A 26,247-nucleotide genomic window follows, 5' to 3' on the forward strand; every position below is an offset into this window, starting at 1 on the left:
GCCTATCATTCTGAGATTATGCTCACCACAGGAGGTAAACAGAACCCTAGTCTGTTTATAATTCAAGGTGACCCAATTTTCAACTGATCACTGCATTAAAAGAGGAGAGTCGCTGTTTCCTCCCAATATTTTTAATATGCATAAATTATTACAATCTTTGAGACTAAAGATTAAAATTAGCTCTGAAGGGATGTTCACTGCCAGGCAGAGAAACAAAATCTTGTTCTTCCAGAAGCCTCAGCTAAGCATACTGATGACCAGTGGTAACTTATTTATTAATAATCTTCTGTCCCACCTTTCAATAAAAAATCACCCACATAACTAACCAAACGCCCAAATACTGTATTCATAATACACAATCAATCAGCATAAAAGTAATCAAGAAAAAAAGCACACATAGTTTAACCAACTAAGGAAAGTTAGCCAAATACTTTCAAAAGCTCTCTGGAATAAAACTGCTTTTGCCTGGTGTGCAAAGGCCAGCAATATGAAACAAAGCTAAAATCCCTGCAGACACAGTTCCAGTTATAAGAAAGCTGTGCCCAAACATGCCACCTTATCTGGGAATAAACAGAGTCCCCTAAGAAGTCCTAAATGTATAGGAGCGTTTGTATGAAAGAAGGCATCTCTTAATGTATTCTCCACACAGACTATTTAGGGCTCTAAAGGACAAAAACAGCAATCTGAGTTGTGCCGAGAAACCAACTAGAAGTCAGAGAAAATTACATAGAATCATCACTATATACTCTGTACAGCCTATATTACTTAACATTCTAGTGCCTGAAAACTGGTACCCTTGTGGAAAGGGCTCCTCTCTTCTTTATTTTGCCCATAGCTGATTTGTGTTACTAGTTGAATTTATGTAGCAGCTAATGCTGAATTCAGCTGAAAGCTATTCGGTTTTGCAGAGTGAAAGGGAGGGGGGGACACATGACTTAGAAGCACTATGTCATCCCATCACTATAGCAACAATTCTAAGTGCACTTAAATGTTTATGAATCTCAGCCACCCAGAAATATCCTCTAACTTTGACTTGTAATCAGCTACTTCTAATGAAAAGATGCTTGAGTGGTAACGAACATCTATATAATCTTCAGGAGCATTTCAAAGACACAGTACAGACGCAGCAAATATGCTCCAATACTTAACTGCAACCATTGTATTTTCCAAAACTAGAGAACCAGCACTGACCCACCCATGAGGTGTGGCAGGCGGCACAGGGGCAGCACTTCCCAACGTTGATCTTTCTCCCCCTGCCCTTGTCCCTCATTTCTTCCCTGGTGGGGAGGGAGGTGTCCCTGGGAGTCTACCTCAGGTGCCAAAATTTCCCTGTAAAGAACTGATTTACCAGCTCATGGGCTTGGGATAATGCTAATATAGAGCAAGATGTTACTGGGTCCTGGTACTTCTGAAAGGTGGAAGCTGATCACAAAATCCTTGTGAGGTGTCAGATGCTCTTGGGCCTTCTCTTTCAAGTTAATACTGACAGCAAAGACAATTACAGTGGTATCTTGGTTCTCGAACTTAATCCATTCTGGGAGTTCGTTCAACTCCCGAAACCGTTCGAAAACCAAGGTGTGGCTTCCAATTGGCTGCAGGAGCTTCCTGCACTCAATCGGAAGCCACAGAAGCTGTGTCGGATGTTCGGCTTCCGAAAAACGATCGCAAACCGGAACACTCACTTCTGAGTTTGCGGCGTTCAGGAGCCGATTTGTTCAGGAGCCAGCTATTCGACTACCAAGGTACCACTGTACTTCTTCCCTTCCCTTGCCCCATGCCATCTCCATCTCTGATTTTGCTACATTTTTACAAGCAAAGAACAACATGGGGAGTAGAGCAGCTTGTAGGTGTGAATTACGGTAAATAGAAAACATGTACTGTATTCTACAGTAGAATACAGGGAAAGGACTGCAAGCCCAAGTGAAGAGTAACTCATAGGATCTGGTTCAGAATCTTGTGAGATGTTTATACAGGTTAAGAAGCAAAACAGCATATGGGATGGGCAACAAAGAAGAATTAGGGCCAGGTAAGTGGGACCAGAGGGGACGCAGGTGGCGCTTTGGTCTAAACCACAGAGCTTAGGGCTTGCCGATCAGAAGGTCGGTGGTTCGAATCCCTGCGACGGGGTGAGCTCCCATTGTTTGGTCCCTGCTCCTGCCCACCTAGCAGTTCAAAAGTACGTCAAAGTGCAAGTAGATAAATAGGTACTGCTCTGACAGGAAGGTAAATGGTGTTTCCGTGCACTGCTCTGATTCACCAGAAGCAGCTTAGTCATGCTGGCCACATGACCCAGAAGCTGTCTGTCTACAGACACCGGCTCCCTCGGCCTATAGAGCAAAATGAGCGCCGCAACCCCAGAGTCGTCTGTGACTGGACCTAACGGTCAGGGGTCCCTTTACCTTTACCTAGGCGGGACTAGGGCAGCAAGAGCTGTCACACAGGTTAGTAAACAGAGGTAAGTGTCAGGAAGAAAGCTCTCTGTAGGAGGCTAATTCAGACACTAAATGAAGGAACCAGTAAAGCATAGTTTTAGGGTACTTAGCAGAGTCAGAGAGAGACTATTGAAGTCTGAGTGGTGTAGAGACCCTGCAGACATGTGCAAACATCTCAATCTACTACTCAATACTTGCACAGGAACTGTTTGTTTATTTAATGAAACTTAAAAGTACAGCTACAACAAAACAACAGTATGTACATGCATTTCTTGCAATGTCTGAGCACATGATTTTATCCTACTAACACCTCCTCTTTACAAACCTTCCATTGATTTGAATCTCTTCTCATAACCTTCACATCTGTTTCTCCTTTTAAATCGGACGATTCTGATTTCTTACCTTCCATATACTTTCTTATAGCTGGCTCTTGCCTCAATACTGCTAATGGTGTTTCAGGTTTTGGTTTTTTTAACCTACTGTTGATCTGAGCAGATCAGCTGTTATAGTTAAGTATGGACTGATTCCTGATGTCTTTAGTGTGATTACTCGTATAGCAACAAAGCATTTTTTTAAAAAAAAATTAAAAAAGTTAAAGGGCAGGGCCTTTTGTTAACTAGATGTTGCCTTTTAACAATGCTGTTTTCACCATTTTATTATTCTGTTGAATCAAAACACTGTCTGCCAGATTACATTTTTCTAATTATCTGCTGATGAACTGAGGATTTACGCTTTGAGATTCTGTTCCTACAGCACATTTAGAGGAGAGATGCACTGAAATACCTGTAAACTGTCATTTATGCATCTGTGGCCAGGGAGAAGTGGAAAATATTGTTTATTGTATTATATTGTTCTTCTATAATTTCCCAAGGGAAAGGTTTTTGAAATTCTTCAGCCAGGTTTTTTTCAACAGTAGGGAGAAAATCTGTTACTTACTGTTTGATAGGAATAACTAGATTACATAAAGGGTTCCAGTGTTTGCTCTACAGCCCAACAGTCAAAAACTTAATTCAAAAAGTAGAGTCCAATATTCTGGGGAATCACCTATGCTAAAATGTATATCTCAGCTAGATTATGTCTGTATTTTTGTGGCAACCAATGGTTTTTAGAAAATGAATTTGACTGATTGATAGCACAGTTTTAAACATGGAGGATGAACTTGGTGATCTGACTAATGAGAATTCCAAACCAGAAGTGCAATCAATGCTGTTAATTACAATGATTACGTTTATGGTTCAAAACGTAGAAACCTTATCACTTAATTACTAATATAAATAGTTCTGTAAATTATTCATCATTTTGGCTTCTATAATATGAAGTTCTATTAAATATTTAAGCAACACAACAGGGTGTATCACTGCAGCAAGTTAGGTATGTATACACACAGAGAGTTGAATGCTGGAAATAGCACTTCAGGCATGAATTAATACAGCAAAATCTCTTTTGCTGCACACAGTCTGAGGAAAATATTTCAAGGCAGTTTATTCGGCTTTCCAGCCCTGATAAACAGGTTCCCAAATTTAACAATGGCACTTTTAAACAATTAAGAGCATGTGTGTATTTGTTGTGCGTTTATCTAGATGCCACAATTAAAGAGAGTCTATTTAATCAGTTAGGTTAATCCTGGAATCTTCTTCCCCAAACATTTTTTAAACTGGCAATCCTTCATTCTTGTTGTTTGGATCTATTTGCTTCTAAACTTAGGATAACAGCAAACTCTGTCAGTAGCACCTGCTGAGCATATTTAAAAAAAACACCACCCTCTAATTAACATATTGTTATCAAATTAGGCATTGCTATAAGTTAAAAATAAAGCAGAGAATATGTGTTTGCACTGTGTGTGTGTTTCTTGTGATTCTTCATGAAAATATACTCTGGGATTGACAGTGGGCCTCACTTTTAAAAAAATAATAATTCTTTCTTTCAAAAGAAATTGTAGCACAGGTTACTTTCAGACAACCCTTTATTGAGTATTCATCCAGATTTGTTTGCATGGATATCAGAGAACATCAGCTATTTATTAAGTGTTTGTTTTGATTTGTTTGCCAAGAAATTTAAAAAAATTGTGTCATAGCAAACGCTATTGCACTCTACCCAGAGCATTTTCCTGTCACTTTCATTATCTCAAAAAGTTTGGGAGTGTTGCACAATACCTCCAAATTAATTCATTGCACAATTTGAATTAACCAGTATAGTGACATGCCCCATAGTGACTTTACACTGTGCATTCAAAAGCTGACCATAACTGGAGTTGGTCAAACAAGCCAAGGGGGAGACAACCACCTCAAGATTAACATCTATCACTTGCAATGTCTGCATATAAATATCTAAGCAACTAGACACAAAGCTTAAGTACAGTGGTACCTTGTGTTATGTACCATTCCCCTTACGAATGCTGCGGTTACGCGCTCTGCTAACCCGGAAGTAGATGCGCCTTGTTGCGACCTCTGCCCCAGGTTGTGAGCGGAAGTCGCGTTCCGATGACGCAGCAGCAGCGGAAAGTGCCATTAGAGAAAGCGCGCCTCATGTTACGAGCGGTTTCCTGTTACAAACGGACCTCCGGAACGGATTAAGTATGTAACACTAGGTACCACTGTACAAAACAGACATTAAAATACAAACTGAACTCTACTCTACAACCAGAAGCTTATGGCAATATAAAAGAGATTGTTGCTACAACTTCTGAAACTATTAGCTATGTTATACACAAAGTTTTCTGATGCCAGGGTTTGTTTAGGGTTGTTGTTGTTTTGTTGTTGGGTTTTTTCTCCTTTTTGTTTTTTGTTTTTGTATTTTTTGTTCTAAGAAAACTAAGAAAGTTAACAAGGCGATTCTAAACCAACTTTATTGTACTTGAACCATTTCCCCCCATGATATATGAAAGTTATGTAAGAACATTACTTGTTCACATAACCTGACAAAGTCTGCATGAAAACAAGTTTCCAGCCATGTGGAATCTTGAGTTTTTTTTGTTTTTGTTTTAATTCATATCAAGGCAGGAAAATTGTTTGTAGGTTTGTTTGTTTTAATTTACTGATACCAGTTTGAATACTTATCACATAGAAAAAGAAATCAAATGATGTTCTTTTCACTTGAATAAATCCTGGTCAGCAAGAGATCTACCAAAAATGGACTTAATGTGTCAAAAATTAAAGGGGCGAGAATTAAAGGCTATGTTTCATGTCTTTCAAGAAAGAATTGGTTGCTGGAAGGCTCATCAACCTGGAAAGGAAGCCCATCTAGCAGAAGGAAAACTCTGGTCCTAACCTCAACTGCCTAGCGGCTATACTCATTTGTGAGAAAGGCTTTGGGAGCAAAATCCGAACCCACTGCCTTGAGAGACATCTTTAGGTGAAGAAAGGGATCCTACACAAATCCGGAGTGGAGTCCCTAAGATTGTGGGATGGCGCCTTGTATGTTTTCTGCCAACAACTCCCGCAGCCAAGCTGCTGCCAACTGTAGTGCTCTGCTTTCCTTTGGACCACATCAGAGAGGCTGAGAGGGGGATACAGTGGTACCTCGGGTTACAAACGCTTCAGGTTACAGACTCCACTAACCCAGAAATAGTACCTCAGGTTAAGAACTTTGCTTCAGGATGAGAACAGAAATCGTGCTCCGGCGGCACGGCAGCAGCAGGAGGCCCCATTAGCTAAAGTGGTGCCTCAGGTTAAGAACAGTTTCAGGTTAAGAACGGACCTCCAGAACGAATTAAGTTCTTAACCAGAGGTACCACTGTATTGTCATCTGGGCAGCCCAGAACCTCCATACATCCTGCCCAGGCTTGTGCCCTGGAGAGGTCACTTTGGTGCTTCTAACGCAGAAAAAACAACGTAAGAGGCAGCAGTTACAAGGCACTGCGGTTTTCCAGGGTTTGAAGTCACCCTCGGTGGTGCACTCCATTGTCTCTTGAGACAGACAGATGCCAAAAAATAAAATCTAAATAATCAACTTGCCTGGCCATTGTCTATTTAATTAATGAATATGGGTTTTATCCTACCAGGTTTTACAGTAGACGCTTTGAAATGAATGGATCTAAGTTAGTTGTGTCTATTATTTCTGTGACTCTATGACTATCATAACATACAGCCCACCCCGTCTGCCCGGTTATATATATTTTTGTTTGTTTGCAGCATATGATGAAATGGCAACATTATTTAATAACACTTAGGATGCATGATCATGCTTATAGACAGGTAAGGTTTAGCAGCAAGAACTGCTGAATTTTAAACACATGTCATTAATTCAGAGGTCATTATGAGCTATGGACTCATGTTTGTTTTCTTTCACCTCAGGTCATAACTTATTAGTTTATATGTGGCTCACTCAGCTTAAGAAAAATATCAAAAATTAAGAGTGGTATCCAGTGGTGTCCCTCTGTTGATGGATGGCTCCTTGATGCAGAGGAAACTTCCATTAGCAACATGGGGAAGGAAGGGTTTTTTTACATATTCACACGCTGCCACCCCTGCTGCTCCCTCCAAAATTGACCCCAAAGTGCTGAGAGTCCCTGTGGAATAGCATGGGAGGTGCCACAGAGTGCTCCAGGGTGGGGTGTAATTTGAGGGAAATAGCATCTCGCCCTGTCACACCATGGGGTCAAAGAGCCTTCTGGTGGCTGAAGGACAGCATTAGGTAAAATAAACCCTGAAGGAAAATCATGGAATCACAGAATTATAGAGTTTGGAAGGAAATTTCAAACTCGAAAGCTTTTCGTGTATGTAAAAGACAATTAAGCACATACGTGAAATTTCTATTACATAGACTTAAAAAGAACTATTCTGTTATTGAAGTTGCTCTTCAGAAGAGTTCTGATGGATCACTGACTTGATGGGAAATAGCTCCTTTAAAGCAATGAACATTCTGTTTAAAAAAAATAAGAAAATTTATTTTTATTTTACTTAATGAAGATATGCTCTACTCTTTGGGGAGAGGGGCATGAAAGTGACCAGCTTCTAAGCTTTTTATTTCTGAGTTTAGCATTATGCCATGTTATTTTAGTTGGTTTGGTTGAAAAATGCAACTGAAAAGCTAAGATTCACTGCATCTGAGCATTATTCCTAAATACACTTCAGGGAAGAATATTTATTAAGAGACATCCATTCTTCCTAGCTAAGGCAAGGAATAAAAGAACATTTTGTACACACGCAAATTACAGTGAGAACAGCGGAAATTTGTTAACTCACCCATATGTGCTTTGAACTACAGTCTAAACCACTAGGTTCTACTTAATAATACTTCATTAAAAAATATGCCTACAGTGTGTGTGCCATGCATTAAACATATAAGACACCCTCAGGTTTCCTTTCCAAATCCCACTGCAACACATCATGAATAAAAAAAGACTGCAGATGTGGATGTTCTCTTAGCTTAACCATAAATAGGAACGAGAGGATCCTTGGGATTCAGCTCTCCATGCCACACAAAGTATAAACCTCTTATGATCAGTTTTCAAAAGCTCTCTGTTACTTCAACAAGCGGGAATAATGATTTGCTTTCTACCACTGAGAAGCAGGACTCTAGAACCAAGATTACCAACATGTGTAAAATGGCACATGGCATGACTTATTCATGAAGCTTTCAATTAATTAGTGTTTGTAAATCTGCTGTGAAAGTTAGAAAACCTTGCTGATAACATAGCAAGGGCGACGTCTTTTAATCAAGGTGGGCGAAATTGAATTCCACAGGCAGCGCTTCCAGCAGTCCTACCATTCAGTTAGTTTCCAGTCCTTTTGCAGGGTGTGCATTTTTCAAAGCCGCACGGAACACACATTCAATCCACCTCTACCACCACCACCACCTCCACATCATCATCATCTGCCCATTACAAAAGCTTGTATAAGACAATATAAATGTTTAATGGTGGGCTGCTGATTTACTTCCGCTCTACTAGCAATAAACTTTACTCTAACAAACTGCTGGCACCACCCCAAAAGAAAATTAGGCAATTCAAGCATTAATGACTGGTTAAACAGTGGCTCCTGACATCAAAATGAGATGTTACCCTGGCAGTTTAACATGTACTAACTTCATTTAATGTAAAATATTCATAGCAACGGACTCTCAAAAGGAGCTAATGATGAGGCAAGGTTACTTTACTCAGGAGGATGCACATACAGTGGTTTCTTGGAGCAGTTTGCTGGAGGGGTCTCCTGAGACACTTTGTTAAAATCCCACTACCAAAGCAAAAAGGAAGGCAAGATGCAACTGGCAGGACACCCTACTTTCCCTGAATCCCTGACAGACTGCTCATCCCTAGAGCTTCCATATGATCTGTTTGTTTAAATGAATGCGTCTGTATTCTTGAAGTGGAACATGCACCAGCAGAAAGAACAAAAGGTTCTGAAAGAACAGGAATGCATTAAAAAAATGATGTTTAAATCCATAGCACTTCCTTCAGCATATCTTACGGATTCATCTTCCCATGAATAAATACACACACACGTGCACACACTCAAAAGGATCTTTTTGCCTGACAGAGCTTCCTACCTTGGTTGCAAGATTAATACCATAACAAAAAACCTTTTTTTGCAATTAGATGTCATTTTTATATATTTAACTCACACAGGAAAAGTGCCGCTCAGCATGCGTAAGTAGAACTGTCTACATTTAAACAGTATGTAGCACAGCCAGTTAGTATGAATATCCCTTGCTGGCTGAGCCAACCATACCTTGTTCACTATCATTCAGATGAAGCCACACCAATTTTCAGCAGCAAAAATGTACAAGTATTGCCTCTGGGCATTGGCTTCAGGCATTTTTAACTCTTTATTTTATTGTTTTATTTTAGATGGTTTGTATTGTCTGTTATTATAAGACTCTTTGGACATGGTTCCTTAGCAAAGGACTACAAACATATTATATTTAAATAATAGATAGAATATTCAGTGCTTATATTTTTATGAACACTTATTCCCATGTGAAATAGCAGTTCTATAAAGGTAAGGGGGAATAAATGCTGCTGTTTGAATGCTGGCAGTCCTCCTAGTTTATGAATAAAGGTAAAGGGCCCCCTGACCATCAGGTCCAGTCGTGTCCGACTCTGGGGTTGCGGCGCTCATCTCGCTCTATAGGCCAAGGGAGCCGACGTTTGTCCGCAGACAGCTTCCGGGTCATGTGGCCAGCATGACAAAGCTGCTTCTGGCGAACCAGAGCAGCGCACGGAAACGCCATTTACCTTCCCACCGGAGCGGTACCTATTTATCTACTTGCACTTTGACATGCTTTCGAACTGCTAGGTGGGCAGGAGCTTGGACCGAGCAATGGGAGCTCACCCCGTTGCAGGGATTGGAACCGCCGACCTTCTGATCAGCAAGCCCTAGTCTCTGTGGTTTAACCCACAGCGCCACCTGGGTCCCTTATTTATGAATAGGTCCCTGAATAAACACAGTGATCTGAGAACAGTCTAAAGTAACCTTTTGGGTTCCACAGAATGTAGAGAAAATGCAACTAATTAATAAGACTATTTGGGAATTAGGATTAAGATCTTCCTATTTAAGAGATAGAATGATCAAGACAAAGCATAATTTCCTTTTTACCAAAATCAAAACAGAGGTGCACAATTATACAGTACCATAAATTAAGAGATGCTGTCATACTACTTCCAAATAATATGATATGATAAATAGATAAGGACATGAACTTGTTCAGTGCCAGGCCATGCATTGTGAAGAATAATCTCCAAGGGTAGTACAACTGTGGGAAACAGAACTTATATGGGGTAAAGGAGTGGTGTAAGGTTGGTAGACTCAAGAACTTCAAGATCTTTACTTAAAGTATTTATCTAAATAGCAGTGGCATCAAGACAGTTATGATGATATATTCTAATAAGATCACTATTTATCAATTATTTAGAACTTCTTCTATACAGGGGTGGGGAAGCCATAGCCCTGCAAATGTTGTTGGACTCCAACACCAATCAACCCCTGCGAACATCACCAGTGGACAGGGATGATACGAGTTGTAGTCCAACAACACCTGGAGAGCTACAGGTTCCTCAAAACCACCATCTGCAATAAGAGAAATACTGGTAATATATCCTCTTGGCAGGAGTCCTTAAGGGTTTAGTCATGAAGATGGTATGTGGGCATACACTTTAAATCATTACACATGTACACTAACAATCCCAGATAAAAAAATCTTTTAAAAATCTTAATAATACGCTCATTTCTGTTGGAGTACCCAATGTTTGGAATTCACTCCGCCATGAAGTACAACATACACCAACCTTGATTTTGTTTCAGCATCTATTAAAGACCTATCCTTTTCATAAAACTTCTGCAGGTTTTAATACCTTTTAAATCATTGTTATTAATACTATCTTTATTATTATTTATTACTTTTCTATACCACCCCTCATCCAAGAATTACAGGGCATTTTACAATACAAAAATAAGTTCTTAGACTTTCCTTCTGTGGTTCTTGAGCTAACGTTTTCAACATACACTGCTTTAATATGCTTTGTAAATGGCCCTGAAATTTGAAAATGAAGGGTGGTATGCAGATATTTTATGTAAGTTAATAAATAGAGGAAGCAAAGGAAAACAAAACATGAAAGCAAAGAAAGTTGTTTTCCTTCCTTTTCCAGTACTTCACTTTTGTGGAAATAAATAGTGTATAGAATTTCTACCCATTGGTTGCATGCTGCCCTCAGATGCTTCTGTGAAAAGAATACAGCATTACCCCCAGCACTCAATGAACTTTATTTTGCTTTTTTAAAAAAATAACATTTTATTAGATTTTCCAATTAATACACATTTAAACATAACAAATAACACCATAACACAGTAACATGTATTTCACTGTGACTTCCCTCCATCCCCTCATAAGGTTTTCTAATCAAAGCTTATCCCGCAGTTTTTTATTTCCTCTTCTTAAATTCAGTTCGCAGGATTTACTTCAACCCTGCAAGAGTTTTTAAACTTCTACAGTTCTTTTCCATGTAGTCCACATATTTACTCCAGTCTTTTAGGAACTTTGTTTCCCCCTGGTTCCGGATCCCGCTCGTAAGTCTCGCTAATTCAGCATAGTCTATCATTTTTGTCTGCCACTCTCCAATCGTCGGTAATTCCTGTGTCTTCCATTTTTGGGCTAATAAAGTCCTAGCCGCGGTTGTTGCATATAAAAATAATACATTGTCCTCTCTTTTAATTTCTTGACCTATCATTCCTAACAGAAATGATTCAGGTTTTTTGGGAAAGGTGTATTTAAAAAAATTCTTCAGTTCATTATATATCATTTCCCAAAATTCTTTGACCTTGTCGCACTTCCACCACATATGATAAAAATCTCCCTCCTCCTCCTTACATTTCCAGCATTTTCTATCATTCATTCTATACATTTTAGACAATTTCACTGGAGTTAAATACCATCTATATATCATTTTCCAAATATTCTCTTTCAATGCGGTACATGCAGTAAATTTTAATGTTTGGTTCCACAGCTTCAACCAACAGTCATAATCTATATTGTGCCCAAAATCTTTTGCCCACTTAATCATCGCCTCTTTTGTCAATTCATCTTTTGTATGCCATTCTAACAACAAATCATACATTCTAGACAATAATTTTGTTTTGCCCTCTAGCAGCTCTACGTGGAATTTGGATTTTTTATCTTCAAAACCTATCTTTTTATCTTTAGAAAATATATCATTTATTTGGTGGTACTGCAACCAACTAGTTAAAGAGTCTTTAATTTCTTCATATGTTTTCAATTTCCATCCTTGTTCTGATTTCCTTAGAATTTTTTCATATGTTAATCTCTCTCCTTCCATATTCACCTTTTTCACAGTAAATACATCCACTGGTGAAATCCACCATGGAGTCTTAGTCTCTAACAGCATCTTATTCCTTTCCCAAACTTCAAATAATGTTCTTCTTATCACATGATTTGTAAATCCTTTATGTGTTTTTTTCTTATCATACCATAAATATGCATGCCAACCGGCTCTGTTGTTGAATCCTTCTAAATCTAATAAATCCGTGTTTCCCAATGTTATCCAATCTTTTATCCAGCAGAGACAGGACGCCTCGAAATATGTTTTTAAGTCCGGCATGGAGAATCCACCTCTTTCTTTCCTATCAATCAAAATTTTATATTTTATTCTCGGCTTCTTTCCCTGCCAGACAAATCTTTGCAATTCCTTTTGCCATTCTTTGAATTGTCCTGTCCCCTTTATGATCGGTATTGTTTGAAATAAGAACAACATTTTGGGTAACACGTTCATCTTTATTGCTGCTATTCTTCCAAGAAATGACAACTTCAGTCGGTTCCATACTTCTAAATCTTTCTTTATTTCTTTCCAAACCAGTTCATAGTTATCATTGAATAGATTTATATTCTTTGCTGTCATCCATATTCCTAAATATTGTACTTTTTTTGCGATTGCAATACCATATTTTTGCTGCAACTCTTCTTTTTCCTCTTTCTCTAGATTTTTTATCATCATCTTCGTTTTTTGTTTATTTAACTTAAAACCAGCCAAAAGTCCAAATTCTTCTATTACTTCTAATACTTCTCCAACGCTTTCTTTGGGGTTTTCTAAAGTCAATACAAGATCATCCGCAAATGCTCTTAGCTTGAATTCTTTTGCACCTACTTTTATCCCTTTTATTTTTTCCATTTCTCTAATTCGATTTAATAATACCTCCAAGACCATAATGAACAATAACGGTGACAACGGGCATCCTTGTCTTGTACCCTTCGTGATTTCAAAGTAATCTGTTAATACATTATTTATTATCAACTTTGCTCTTTGTTCCGAATATATCGCTTCTATTCCCTTCAGGAAAGATCCCTCTATTTTCATCTGTTCCAGGTTCGTCTTCATAAATTGCCAAGATATATTATCAAAAGCTTTCTCTGCATCAATAAACATTAATACCACAGGTTTATCTATTCTGGTCTCCAGATATTCTATCACATCTATAATGTGTCTTACATTGTCTTTTAATTGCCGACCAGGTAGAAAACCTGCTTGATCTTTATGAATCAATCGTTTCAATATCTCTTTTAATCTTGTTGTCATTATATCTGCAAAAAGCTTATAATCATTATTCAATAAAGAGATTGGTCTGTAATTCCTCACTTCCAAACCATCCGAGCCTGGTTTCGACGAACTTTATTTTGCATCCACTGCAAGCAAGATTCACTGCTGTGAATATGCCTCTATTAGATATTGCTTATGACATCATTAGTGGCAAGTGGCAAGTGACAAACCGGTTGTAGTCCCAAAACATCTGAAAGGTACCAGTTTGAAAAGACTGGGCTAAGTGCTCATCTAGCGTTTTAAAGGAAGATGATAAAAACATAGCTACTTTTCAGCAAAAACTATTTTTTCCACCTGTTCCTTTTTAGAAAATTGTTTAATACTTTGAAAGTTGTCTCTTCTCTGCCTGCAGCACTAGGTAGTCATTACGATGCCAGCTTTTATTAGAGGGGTGAAAAGCAACATTTATCCTGCTCAAAAACACAACCCACCATGTGTGAATTGGATGCTGTGCTATTGTTTTTGACTGTTAAACAAAGGCTAGAATATGGTATTGGCATACATTTATTCCATTCACTGTCTGGATAGCTCTTACTAAATTTCTAAGCAACAGGATTTAAATTAGCTCATGCCTGTAAGTAGGGATAGGACTGGCTGGAACAAAGTACAGTCATACCTCCGTTTACTTAACCCTCTGGTTATGTAAACTTCGGGATGCGCGCGCAACAAACCCAGAAGTATTTTACCGGGTTTCGCTGAGCGCACATGCAGAGAAGTGGTCCTCAGGTTGCGGAAACCTCGGGATCTGAACGGATTCCCGAACGGATCCCGTCCGCAACCGGAGGTACTAATGCAAAGTGACCAAACAGGGTTTTCAATTACTGCACAACATAGCATTGATGACACAGCCACACTGCAAACCACAGCACCCCCTCAAAATCTGCCCCTTCCCCTCTTTTTATAGACACTTCCACTGCACCAACAGTGGACAGATCAGTGTAAGAAACTGAGATATGAAAGCTAGGAGCTAAATGGCCCCTTAAACCTAGGTTATGTGAGCAACAACAGAATGTCTGGGCACACTTTTTTATAACAAGAATACAAAACTGAAAATGAATGAACTGCATCTAAAATATTATGTTCATTTTTCACATGGTCCAGTCCTCATCTGAAGACTGCAAAAATCAAAGGCATGCCCCCCCCCAATATTCTTAAGAGTGTCTCTTCTCCAGCCTTCATAGAGTGGCTGGAAGTGGGGAGGCAGAAAAAGGTCCTCCTTTCCTTCCACTGTGCAGTTTTAATCTGAAATCTTAGGCACCCAGGGCTCTGAAACTGCTCACGCTACTGAAATTCCCTGTCGCAAAACATGCCTTGAACAATGGGAGTTTCGAACGCTGGCAAGGATGACCGATTGGATTCCACTCCTAGTATACTAGTATACTGCAAACTGAGAAACTAGATTTCTAGATCAGAAGTCATACTAGAATCAGTGAAGAATTAACTCAATTTTGAATGTAAGAAGTGCAAACTTTTTTCAGATTGCTTTTTGTTGAATACTATATTTTCAATTTGTTTTTCTTTGTTGTGCTATGTTTTTTTCTTTTAAAACCAATAAAGCAGAGAGAGAGAGAGAGAGAGAGAGAGAGAGAGAGAGGGAAACTAGATTTCTAAAGGTACCGTATGTGTCTTTTGGCACATGGAGTCAGCAGCTGAGAAGGTAAATCTAACACAATAAATTGACCTTTTATTGAAATGCAGTAGACACACAGTGAACGTGTAGCATGTGCTTGGAGTGAAAAGCGATCTTTAAAAAGGGTACTCTGATCTGAGTGAGAGCAATGTCAAATAACTGCTCACAAAATGCAAACTGGCAAGCATAGCAATACATTAAGAAGAAAGCAAGTTATTGCTTTGCAATCTACCAACCAGATGAAAATGACAAGACATGAAACAGAATTAGTTGCTCCAGAATTATTTTTCAATAACAACTGGAAATATTTACAGACCACAAGTCAGATCTTTCACCAATGAAAGCTGTTTCAAATTCAGAGAAGAGGGGAGTGGGATAATGCGCTCTTGGGTGTCAGCCAAAGAATAGCAAAGTAGATATAGAAGGGCAAAAGGTGAGGCAATGACTTTGGGTAAAAGAAGTCCAGACAAGGTTTCTATCCGGCTCCACGTTCATACCAAAGATGAGGCAATTATAAGGAAAATCCTATTGCCACTAATAGTAGCTAAGCATAACTACACAGCAATGGGCATTGGATACCTTGAGAACGTGAGGAAACTGTGGAACACGCTGCCTTCAAAGTGGTAGACCTTCCTTCATTAGAAGTTTTTAAGCAGAGGCTGGATATCCTATCAGGGTCCTGTTATTTCATTAAACAAGATCCCTTAGTGGGATCTTGTTTATTGAAATAACATTTGAGGTTCCTTCCAACTCCATGATTCTGAGTTGACCTTGTCCAACCTGGTGCGCTCCCTATGACTTCTGGTTACTTCCACTTGGCAGTTCATTATTAAGTCGGTGCTGCCCCTGCATGAACATTTTGTAATAGTATCCACAGAACTCACCAAAACACTGTCCCATTTTATCTCCTCATTTAATCTGGATTTCCACAAACTATCCAGTAGGTTTTAAAAACAAAACATGTAAGTGGCAAATCCAGATTAAACTGGGGTTGAGGACTGGAAACGGGATGACTTGTTGACGAGGATGATGCCATGTGGATGCAAGTTCACAACGAACAGGCCAGCAACTTCCATCTCTCTACTGAACTATCCATTCAAAAGCTAAAACATATAGTACAAATTTTTCCTCATCACTTCCACTTGCTGACTAAGGTTCATGAGAGTTGTAGCCCAAAATATCTGGAGGGTACTACGTTGGGGAAGGCTGTTCTATGCTGTCAGGAGGACTCCCTACAGGGAGCCTCCCCCAATCCTGACCAGCACTTCGCCCAGCGACAGCGCTAGCAGCGGGTCAGGGAAAAGTGGAATGGAAGGTGGAAGGCTCAGCAAGGCATCAGAGCCCTGGCAATGCTCTGGGGAACAGACGGTGGAAGAAGGGCTCAGCGACATATCGGAGCCCCTGCACCACTCTGACCATCAAGGGGAGGAGGGATGGCTCAGGGAGGCGTCGGAGCCCAGGCACCGTCCCAGCCAGCAAGGGGAAGAAGGGACACTGCTCCTTCCGGCGCCCAAATTGAGGCATGCGCCCAAACGCAGGGCGAAGGGGCGGCATTTCGGGGTGCCCCAGTTATTATGCTGGCCCCGAAGCCAACGGGCGCCATTGCTGGGTTCTGAGAGTGACTAGGATAGGCATCCCCAAACTCGGCCCTCCAGATGTTTTGGGACTACAACTCCCATCATCCCTAGCTAACAGGACCAGTGGTCAGGGATGATGGGAATTGTAGTCCCAAAACATCTGGAGGGCCAAGTTTGGGGATGCCTGGACTAGGCGGTCATGTTTTCTGCTATCTCTGCACTGTAAATAGTATGCACATTAAAATCTTTAAAGACACAACGGACTGGAGCGTCTTTACTCGGGAGTAGCCGCAACAACTCCCTGACAGCTGCAATTGTAACTTCTGATGTTACATTTTCCTGCTCACTCTGGAGTAGGAAAGAGCCACACCTAATTGCCTCTCCTTTAATAATTTCTCTCATTCCTGAAGTGGCTTTCCTTCTCCTCAGAGTGGCTCATTTTCTCTGTTGCTTCTCCCAACTGCTAGCTAGGGGAAATTAACAACTCTGAAGAGAGGCAAAATAATAAATAAATAAAAACAGAGAGACAAGGCAGCTACTTAGGGACTCCCTCTTCCCTTTGTACTGTATGTCTTTTCTATACCCTCTAGCTTTGTCTACCTGTTGATAGAGAAAAGCAGAATTCACATATGGAAGTGCTGTTTCCTCAGTGAGTATAATGTGGTACCAGGCTCATTTCCCATGAGTTAGTTCTTGAACCCAATGCGGTGGTGCTGTTATAGTATCCACACGTGGCTAATTTAAATACTGCAGTATTTGTGGTGTGATTACTCTGAATGGCAGCTGCAGAGGATACTTAAAGGAACATAGTTCAGGTTATGCTGAAAATTATCATCTACAAAGACTTGTAAGACAAAGTTGCACAAAAAATACGTCAGGCTACCCTGGGTACAGCATACTGATAAAGGTTTCAGGGCTTTCTATGCACACACACAGTCCACTGCTTATCTCATGTTAAAGTTGTGGTTTCCTACAGGTAACGAAACAGCAATGGCTCCCTCTTTTAAGGAAACACAGCTTTCGTATAAAGCAATCTGGAAATCAAAAAGATTAAGCACACACTGCCACTTGTCTGCTCTAAATTCACCTTTCTCAAGCTGCTTTTCCTCCTACAGAGTTCCAAATACATACAGTGGTACCTCTACTTACGAATGTTTCTACTTACGAATGTTTCTACTTACGAATGGGGCTCCATTCGCCATCTTGGATGCGGTTTAGATAGGATTTTTTCTACTTACGAATTTTTTCTCCCAATGCATTCCTATGGGATTCGACTTACAATTTTTTTCTACTTACAAATGTGTTTGGAACGCATTAAATTTGTAAGTAGAGGTACCACTGTACTTTCAAATGTAGGCAACTTGTATGCAAAAGCAGTAGGAATGATTCTTACAGATATACCCTCACTTCTCTCATCCAGATTGTCCCCTCCTGAAGTTGCTTTTCAAAAGGGAAATAGGCTACCAGAGTCCTTTGCTCATCTTTCTGTGTCACACATAGTTTGGACTTGGGTTCCTGCATGAAAATCCATTATTAATTCACGGTTAATTCTTTTCTAGCCGAGATTTATGAACTAATGAGTAAATCCCACTGGGCTTTAGATCTGAAGCTTGCATAAATGTGATTTTCCAGCTCAGGTATCATTGACAAAAGTTACCATATTGCATTTCAATGGAAATTGAAAAAATTATTATTTTACTACACCATATTATTTTGCTACGCCATATATCTTACATTTTATAAAAGTCAATAAACTTGTTTTTTCCAGAGTAATTTATTGCTGGATGACAGAAATATGGTTAAAATGGGATCTTTTGCATGCAAAGCAGATGCCACTGAGCCACAGATCTTCCTGAACCAAAACACAGTGAACTGAAGAGGAACAAGAACTTTGTGGAATTCTGCTGCACCAGTTTTAAGGACCACAGGGTCGTTGTTGTTTTTAACCACATGCCACAATTACATGCAATCAATATTCACTTATTTCTCTGTTCCAAGTAGATGTGACTCTTGTAAAATAAAGTCTTACTAGCAATGCATCCACCTAGTTCTATAAGTCATCAGATTAAGCAGAAATTGAAAGAAAAGACGAGACAGGTTTGTAATGGCTTCTTTTAAACTGGCTTTTCAGCACTTCAGTGCTATGCAACTTGAAACAATCCAGTTCTTTTTGTTCATTTCTAAACAAAGAACCACTATTTGATAATGAGCTTTTCTCAAGGATACTTCACCATTTTATCCTGCTTTCAAATTTTTGCATTAGCAACTTCTACTTTCCTGGTAACAGAAATGTGCTTATGTGGAAAAAGTAGTCTTTGTTAGGGTTTTCCCCCACTTGTAATACATTCAACTTATTTTTCTGTTCATTCACTGCACATGTTATAAAACTATTTTGTACTGTTCATATCAAACTATGACTGTTAGCAAAATATTGGTAGCAAGTTTCCACATCACCAGACAAATGAAAATATGTTTCACTTGCATACAGAAATGCTGTCCAACCAGAGTGTCTATTGCAGTGTATTCCTAACGTTTTCATTCATCTTTAGGAATATTACACTACAGTTTGCACCTTTTAAAAAACCTGCTACATGACTCAGAAATAAAAGAAACTAGCAACGTTTGGGGAATTCCTCCTAACATCACATCACAAATGCACTGTCACTGTGATTATTATGACTAGAAGTTATAGAAGACACTGTACAATCATGCAAGACAGGAAAGCAACTCACATTTTCTATCACAAGCTCAATCTGTTCCCCTAACCCAAACCTCTTCTCACATTAGAACTAAAAGTTTCAGAACTATCAGTTGGGACAGGGGGGACTTGCCAGATTGGCTAAAACATATACAGTAAGCACAAACTTAGAAGAGTCTGAACACTTACAATTGAAACCTGCATTCTATGTTACAACATACTGTACCCTAATACAAAATCGGATGCAAAAAAATGGGCTAAAGGACACATTATTCTGTTATATTATTAAAGATAAAAAGATATTGGTCTAGTGTGAAACTGACTGGCAGCTCCATGTAAACTGCTTTATGTCTGTTTTTCATTGGTATGGGATACTGGCCACAATTAAGAACTGTTAACAGGTTCTCATATGCAGTGGGGTTTTTCTGGAGGGGATGCAGGGGTACGCATACCCCCTAAATGTTTTGTGAATATAAGTTTGGGCTCATTGAGGGGCAGTATTTCAATATGAGTAGGAAAATGAGAGTACCACTAAACATTTTTTTTTAGGAAATAAACCACTGCTAACATGTAAAATGCATATTACACATAAACAAGTTTGTATTAACTCCAGTTTAGCAAGGGAAATCTATGAACCGAAGGAGCTCCCCTAAATGGATTTCTTTACTGTATCATAAGCCAGTTGTTCTCACACACATCCATTGAAGGGAACTTCTAACTAGCCCTTAGATCCAAAATAGGGCCAGTACATTTAACACCACTTGTAATTGTACAAGGTATTTTCTCCATTAAAAAAAAGTTAGAAGTTAACTAATAAGCACATTCAATCAGTCCAACTGAAAGAAAATTAAATGGGAATTAAGCAAAAGAAATAGTTCGCAACAACTTAATACACACTTATTTGAATGGGACTTAAGTGCACATCAAAGCACTTAAGTTGCAATAATGTTAGTGGAATCCAAACTGGTGTAGTTTTCTCAGGATTGCGCCCTATATAAGAATTCAGGTCATAACCTACCAGTAAAGATCACAGTCAATTATACTAGTGGTATTTGGGGCAGGGGGAGAGCTGTCAGTTTTACGTGCAGAGAAATCCTCCCAGACCCTACATAAGTTCAATACTATTTAAGAAAGAAATTTCTGTCACTCCAACCCTATGGAGAAATAAAGCAAAACCTTACACCTTCCTTTATTTTATTTTTATTTTATTTAATACAACTAATCTTATCCAATACTGTATTCTCTAGTGGTAAGTAAACCACCTTGGTTACCACAGAAGCAACCAGATGAGGAGAGGGGAAAGCTTTCTCATGCTCCTGATCGCTGAGCACTTCAACAATTAAATCGTTACTACTAAATAAATACTAAACACAATGGCCAGAATCGAAAGATATGTAAGACTAGACCCAGACACTTTAGACTTCTTCATGAATAGCATTCCCGCTAAGCCACATGTCAAGCTGATTCTGAAACTGAAGGGAGTTTCAAAGCTGCATGCTCCAAAAATGGGCTTTATATAGTTCATAACTCCACTGATTATACCTCAAAGGAAACAGTCTGAACATTCCAGTCATAACCAAAGCATCATGGCTCAGCTAGAGAAGACCCAAATCCTGCAGGAAAAAAGTCCCATGAACTCCATCCTCATGGGATTGTGTCCACACAGATTCATACTACCATTCCTTGTTGTTCACAACTAAATACAGTACAGCATTGTTAAGTTTGATGCCACCCTGTAAGCTGCTACTACTTTCAAAACGGAAAATGGCAGGGAAATGAGTCCTGCCCCCTCCCCCGGAAAAAATCACCAAGATACCAAGCATAAGAAATGTTATGCTGGAGAAAAAATTTTGTACTCTTATCAGCTCTGACACATCTATTTCCCCCCCCAAAAAAAAAATCCAAAAAGTAATTGTTTGAGGTAACAACAGCTTCTTTTCTCTGCAATGTAAAGCAGCTGATTTTGGGGAGGGGAAAGAGATGCGAGTCAACAAGAGGCAGCAGAGCACTCCTTCCAGCACTGTAGGCCACTTTGAAAACACAAGCTCAGAAACCCTCGTTTGTTATCTGACACACTTCACCAGCTACAGAAAACGACGGGGGGGGAAGGGTGGGCAGCGCCTCGGAATTATTCTGTGCTAAAATATTTACAAGCCTCCAGGCGCCCTCTGAAAAAAATCAAATGCGAATCCCATGGCCACCGAAACAACGCTGAGGCATTGCAGTGAAGTGCAGCTGTTATGCAGAAGGCTGTTAACTTTTGTTTAAAATTGTGGGGAGAGGAGAGGCCGTGGGGGGGGGGAGAGAGATGGCCCCTTCTTCTGTGCAGCATCCCTCATTTCCATTCCAAGGCACTAGGAACCGGGCGCGAGCTTCCCCTGCTAGAGCACATCCCAGAAGAGTATTGTTTTTTATTATTTGGAACGAGATCGCCGATAACACAATGGCTGCAGCTGTAACGAAGCCCCCCCCCCCGCTCACCCCCTGTTCTTCATTAAGCAATTTCTGCTCAGCCTCCCTTCACACACACACACCCGCGCCTCGGCCGGGTCTGAAGGCGCGCCGCTTACCTTGCTCCGCCTGGACCCGTTGGCAAAGGACTAAGAGCACCCCGAGGAGCATGGCAGCCTTGAAAAGGGGCCCTTTGGTGGCCGCGGCTGCCTCGGCGCTTCTCCGATCAGGGCATGGCGGCAGCGGGGGCGGCAGCAGCAGCAGCAGCCTGAGGCCAACGCTGGTAGCCCAAGCCCGCGAGATGCCTGCTGCAAAGAGTCCCCGCAGGCGCACGGGAAGCTCACACCTCAGGGTGCTGGTGCTGGTGGAAGCAGCAGCAGCAGCAGGCGCCACCGCCGCCTCGTCGCCGAGAGCCATTTGTGGGGCGGCTCAGATGGCACATCCCCGTCGAGGGTCCGGCGCCCCTCAGAGCCCACGGCTGCCCATCGAGGCGCGAGGCAGGTCACGAGCTCCCGCCGACGCCACCTGACAGCAGCAGCAGCAGCAGCAGGTGCAAAGGCTGCGGAGACGCCTCATGGAACCGCCCGTCGCCGCCGCTGCCGCCGGGCCCTTCCCGCCTCCCCGCCTAGCTGCGGGCGCCGGGGACGCCTCTGCCTGGCAACAAGAGACGCCGCCGAGGGGGCCTCCTCGCTCGGCCGCCCGCCGGTCCTCGTGCCTGACGGCTTCTTTCCCTCGCTCCGGGGCCGGAGTTGGGTTTGCAGCGCGCAGGGAGAGGGCGCCTCATCGACAAAGGAATCACGTAGCAGCAACACCCTCCGCCCCCTTCCCGCTCGTCGAGGGGCGGAGATGGCGGCGCTCCTAAGGCGAGGGGGACCTCTTCTGGGCTCCGGGCGCCCTTGCAGGGCCAGCGCGCACTCCTCTCCCTCTGGAGCGGGATTCCCGGGGGGGGGGGGCTGGCGGACCTCGGCGTGACCCACACCGCCGCCACGCCACCCACCGAGGGAGGTTCAAAGGGGGTCCCTCAAATGAGCGCCGGCATCGCTCTCTTACCTCTTTAAAAAAAGAATGGAGGCGGAGTGGAATCGCACCTTCCCACTCTTCGCACTAGGCATGGCAGTCTTTCCCTAATACCAGGGGCAATTATAGTGCCTGAAAACGGACTTGGGAGGCTTGTTTCATCAAAGCAGTTTTATTGATTTTATGCTGTTCAGAACCATGGTATCTTCTCTTAAGGTAGGCAGGATTTTTAAAGATTATTTATTTATTTATTTATTTTGCAAATGAAAAGAATTAATGAAAACCTCACCCTTAGACCACCACTGTCCTTCCCAACCAAAAACCCTTGACGCATGTAGAACAAAGGCGCTTGTCCCATTATGTTCTCACGGTGCCCATGAAGTCTGGAGTCACTGCATGAATGTTTCAGCACCCCAGAACTAACACTCTAGGAGTCCTCAACACCAAGTTTGAGACTATGCTAGTCTGAGATAGCAGAATCCCTCTCTGCCCCAGTTGCCAACACATGGTACAAATACTCAGCCCTGGAACTAGGCTGGAGATTAAATTCACTTATAAAGGTAAAAGGTAAAGGGACCCCTGACCATTAGATCCAGTCGCAGATGATTCTGGGGTTGTGGCACTCATCTTGCTTTACTAGCCGAGGGGGCTGGCGTACAGCTTCTGGGTCATGTGGCCAGCATGACTAAGCCGCTTCTGATGAACCATAGCAACGCACAGAAACGTCGTTTACCTTCCCACTGGAGCTGTACCTATTTATCTACTTGCACTTTGACATGCTTTTGAACTGCTAGGTTGGCAGGAGCTGGGACCGAGCAACGGGAGCTCACCCCAACACGGGGATTCGAACCGCTGACCTTCTGATCAGAAATCCCTAGGCTCAGTGGTTTAGACCACAGCGCCACCCGCGTTCTGTAAATTCACTTATAGACTGTAGCAAAAAACCCACACCTTCCCAATTTACGTTGGTGCTGATCCAAATACCTAGATGGTTGTGGCTGAGAAGTATTCATTCCACCTACGTAATACATTCAAAGTCAACTCTCTCCATGATCAGGTCCTAAATGACAGAGAGTTTATTCTTAAGCTACCTGACTTTAAGTAACAGCACCAGGGTGTCCAAAGTCAATTTGACAGAGTTACCAAGTTTACCATGGATGGAGATGGACCAAAGTTTGTGTATTGGACAATATAATTGTCTTCCCCTTATATAGCCATTTCATATCTCCCCTTTCCCCATAATCACTGTTATTGAGTATGTTTTTACCTCTGCATAGCCATCAGACACATTTCCCAAGCACATCATCACATCCAGACGCCCCTAGTGCAATATGCATGTACACGTGTGATTTCCATGCAATTCTAGGTATACTGGGGCAAATAAATATAAGCTACATAAGCTGGAGACCATGCTTGCTGATGCATTTGAGTGAGGAGTAAACATAGTTTAATAGGTTTGTAGCACCCTTGAAGACTCAGATTTTCTACTGGTGTGCTCTTATACCTGGCCTTACTTCTGAATATCCAGGTAGCCGTAGTGGGAAGGAGTGAGTGCTTTGTAGCACCTAAACCTGATGCCAGCTCCACCTTTCCTGAAGAAGAATCCAGCCACAGTTATACATGCTTTGTGCTCTACATGTGATGCTGATAAAAAAATTAAGTCTGAATCATGACTCTTGTTTTATACTGTAGTTTGGTTTGTGTATTCTTTAATATTATTACCCACCCTGAAGTCTTTTGACAAAGGTCAGGATATAAATGTTAAGCAAAGAAAACAAACAAACAAACAAACAAACAAATAGAGCTGCCTTTGATAATGCTGGGAAATTGCACTTGGTTCAGATAGTGGGTGCCAAGCAATTAACAGCAGTAAGACACATGAAGTGTATTAAACCTATAATCCTGGTTCCCCTGCAGGTTTCCAGTCCCAGTTAAGGGCTCTGGTTTTGACAAAGAAAGCCCTGAGTGGTATGGGTACATCACATTCTTCTGTGTGAATCTACCCACATACTTAGATCATTTATGTGCATCTTGCACTTTGGGCATGATATTTAAAATTAAGAGATTGGGCAGCCCCCCACCCAGTATTTTGGTTGCTCTTTAGACCTCCACACAGTGCAAAATTTGCAGAGGGATTTTAAGCACGTTTAGTTGGCTGCACTTGGAAACCCTTATGTAAGCAGTAACACTGTCTTAACATACAGATATTTGAAGAGCAGCCAGGGGGGTGTTAAGGGTGGGGCATGTGAGCAATGCATGTTCCTAGCTTTATACCTCATGGGGGGGGGGGGCACGCGTGTGCACACATCCATCAGAGGGAGTCTATATGGGACTGGTTCTTTCCAGGGGTGTACTTACTCCTTTTTGTTCATTTTTAGGAACAACCCAGATGTTTCTGTACCATCCTCAAAGCCAGTCCCACATACATAAATGAAACATTATAGAGTGATCTTGGAGGTTACTGGGATCAGTGAGGCCATTCCTCCTGCCTTCCAGTGAGAACACTCACCTTGGCCTCCTCCTTGACTGTCTCTTTGGGAGAGGTAATGGTGTCAAGGATGATTCATTAATACTTTGCTTGGATTTTTTTTTTAATGAACCCATCGCTAATTACTGCTTGATATGCCAATGTTTGTTCCCAGTTTGTGCTGTCTCAAGAAAGATTACAGCAGATACATGTGCAGATTGGGAATGCTAATGGCTGGTGTACGATTTGTGTAAATATTCCTAGTTTTCTTTCATAATGCACGTTGAGTGTTTAAGCCTTGCTGCCCACATGGGCCCCACTTGTGCTGACTATATTATTACCAGGTACCATGTAAGGCTGTGGGTGCTGAGCGAGGAAGTACCATTTGGTCAATATATGTGTGCTCTCTGATTTCACCCCATAGCATACTACATTGTCTTTTGGTATCCACATTCAAACACTTGAAGAACTTGATATTCTTTAGGGTGCTGGTGTTCAGAAGCAGAAGGTGGAGTTATCCGGGGGGAATCTCAGTATATATAACCCAACTGCACATATATATACATGCAAATAATATAGATTTAGGGGGAGAAGATAGTTTGTTTTTCATGATACAGTCTTCTCAACAGAACTTCTATGCTCCTCATTGGGACTGTAAGAAGACACCTTTGAAACAAGAATGCTTGGGGAAATTGTAAGATATAGTCTGAAGACAAATTGACAACATCTTGCATTAATGAAATCTGCAGCCCTGTATGCAGTTCCTTTATAAGGAACCTTTTGTCACTGGATTATGACCATTTTGGAGGGTTACACTTCATAGAGCATAATATTGAGCCTGTTGCTAATGTATGTTATCTTAAAGGTATGTTCTAACTTTTGTAAGCTGTGCCCAGCCAAATCAACCTGTTTGCACAAGGACTTGTTTGTG

The 26,247-nt window shown here is 41.2% G+C and overlaps 1 protein-coding gene across 7 annotated transcripts in view; it reads right to left on the reverse strand.

The window, feature by feature from the left end:
• KIAA1549L (KIAA1549 like) overlaps positions 1-24,507 on the reverse strand; it is a 159,129-nt gene extending 134,622 nt beyond the window's left edge. For all 7 annotated transcript variants that reach the window (XM_088653645.1, XM_088653634.1, XM_088653619.1 and 4 more), the window contains exon 1: positions 21,952-24,507. In XM_088653645.1, the coding sequence (XP_088509771.1) occupies positions 21,952-22,249 (298 nt within the window). In that variant the 5' untranslated portion in view covers positions 22,250-24,507. The remainder of the gene's footprint in view (positions 1-21,951) is intronic.
• Positions 24,508-26,247: the final 1,740 nt, after the last annotated feature.

Source organism: Zootoca vivipara, chromosome 1 (assembly GCF_965207765.1).
Source record: "Zootoca vivipara chromosome 1, rZooViv2.hap1.1, whole genome shotgun sequence".
Taxonomy (NCBI): Eukaryota; Metazoa; Chordata; class Lepidosauria; order Squamata; family Lacertidae; genus Zootoca; species Zootoca vivipara.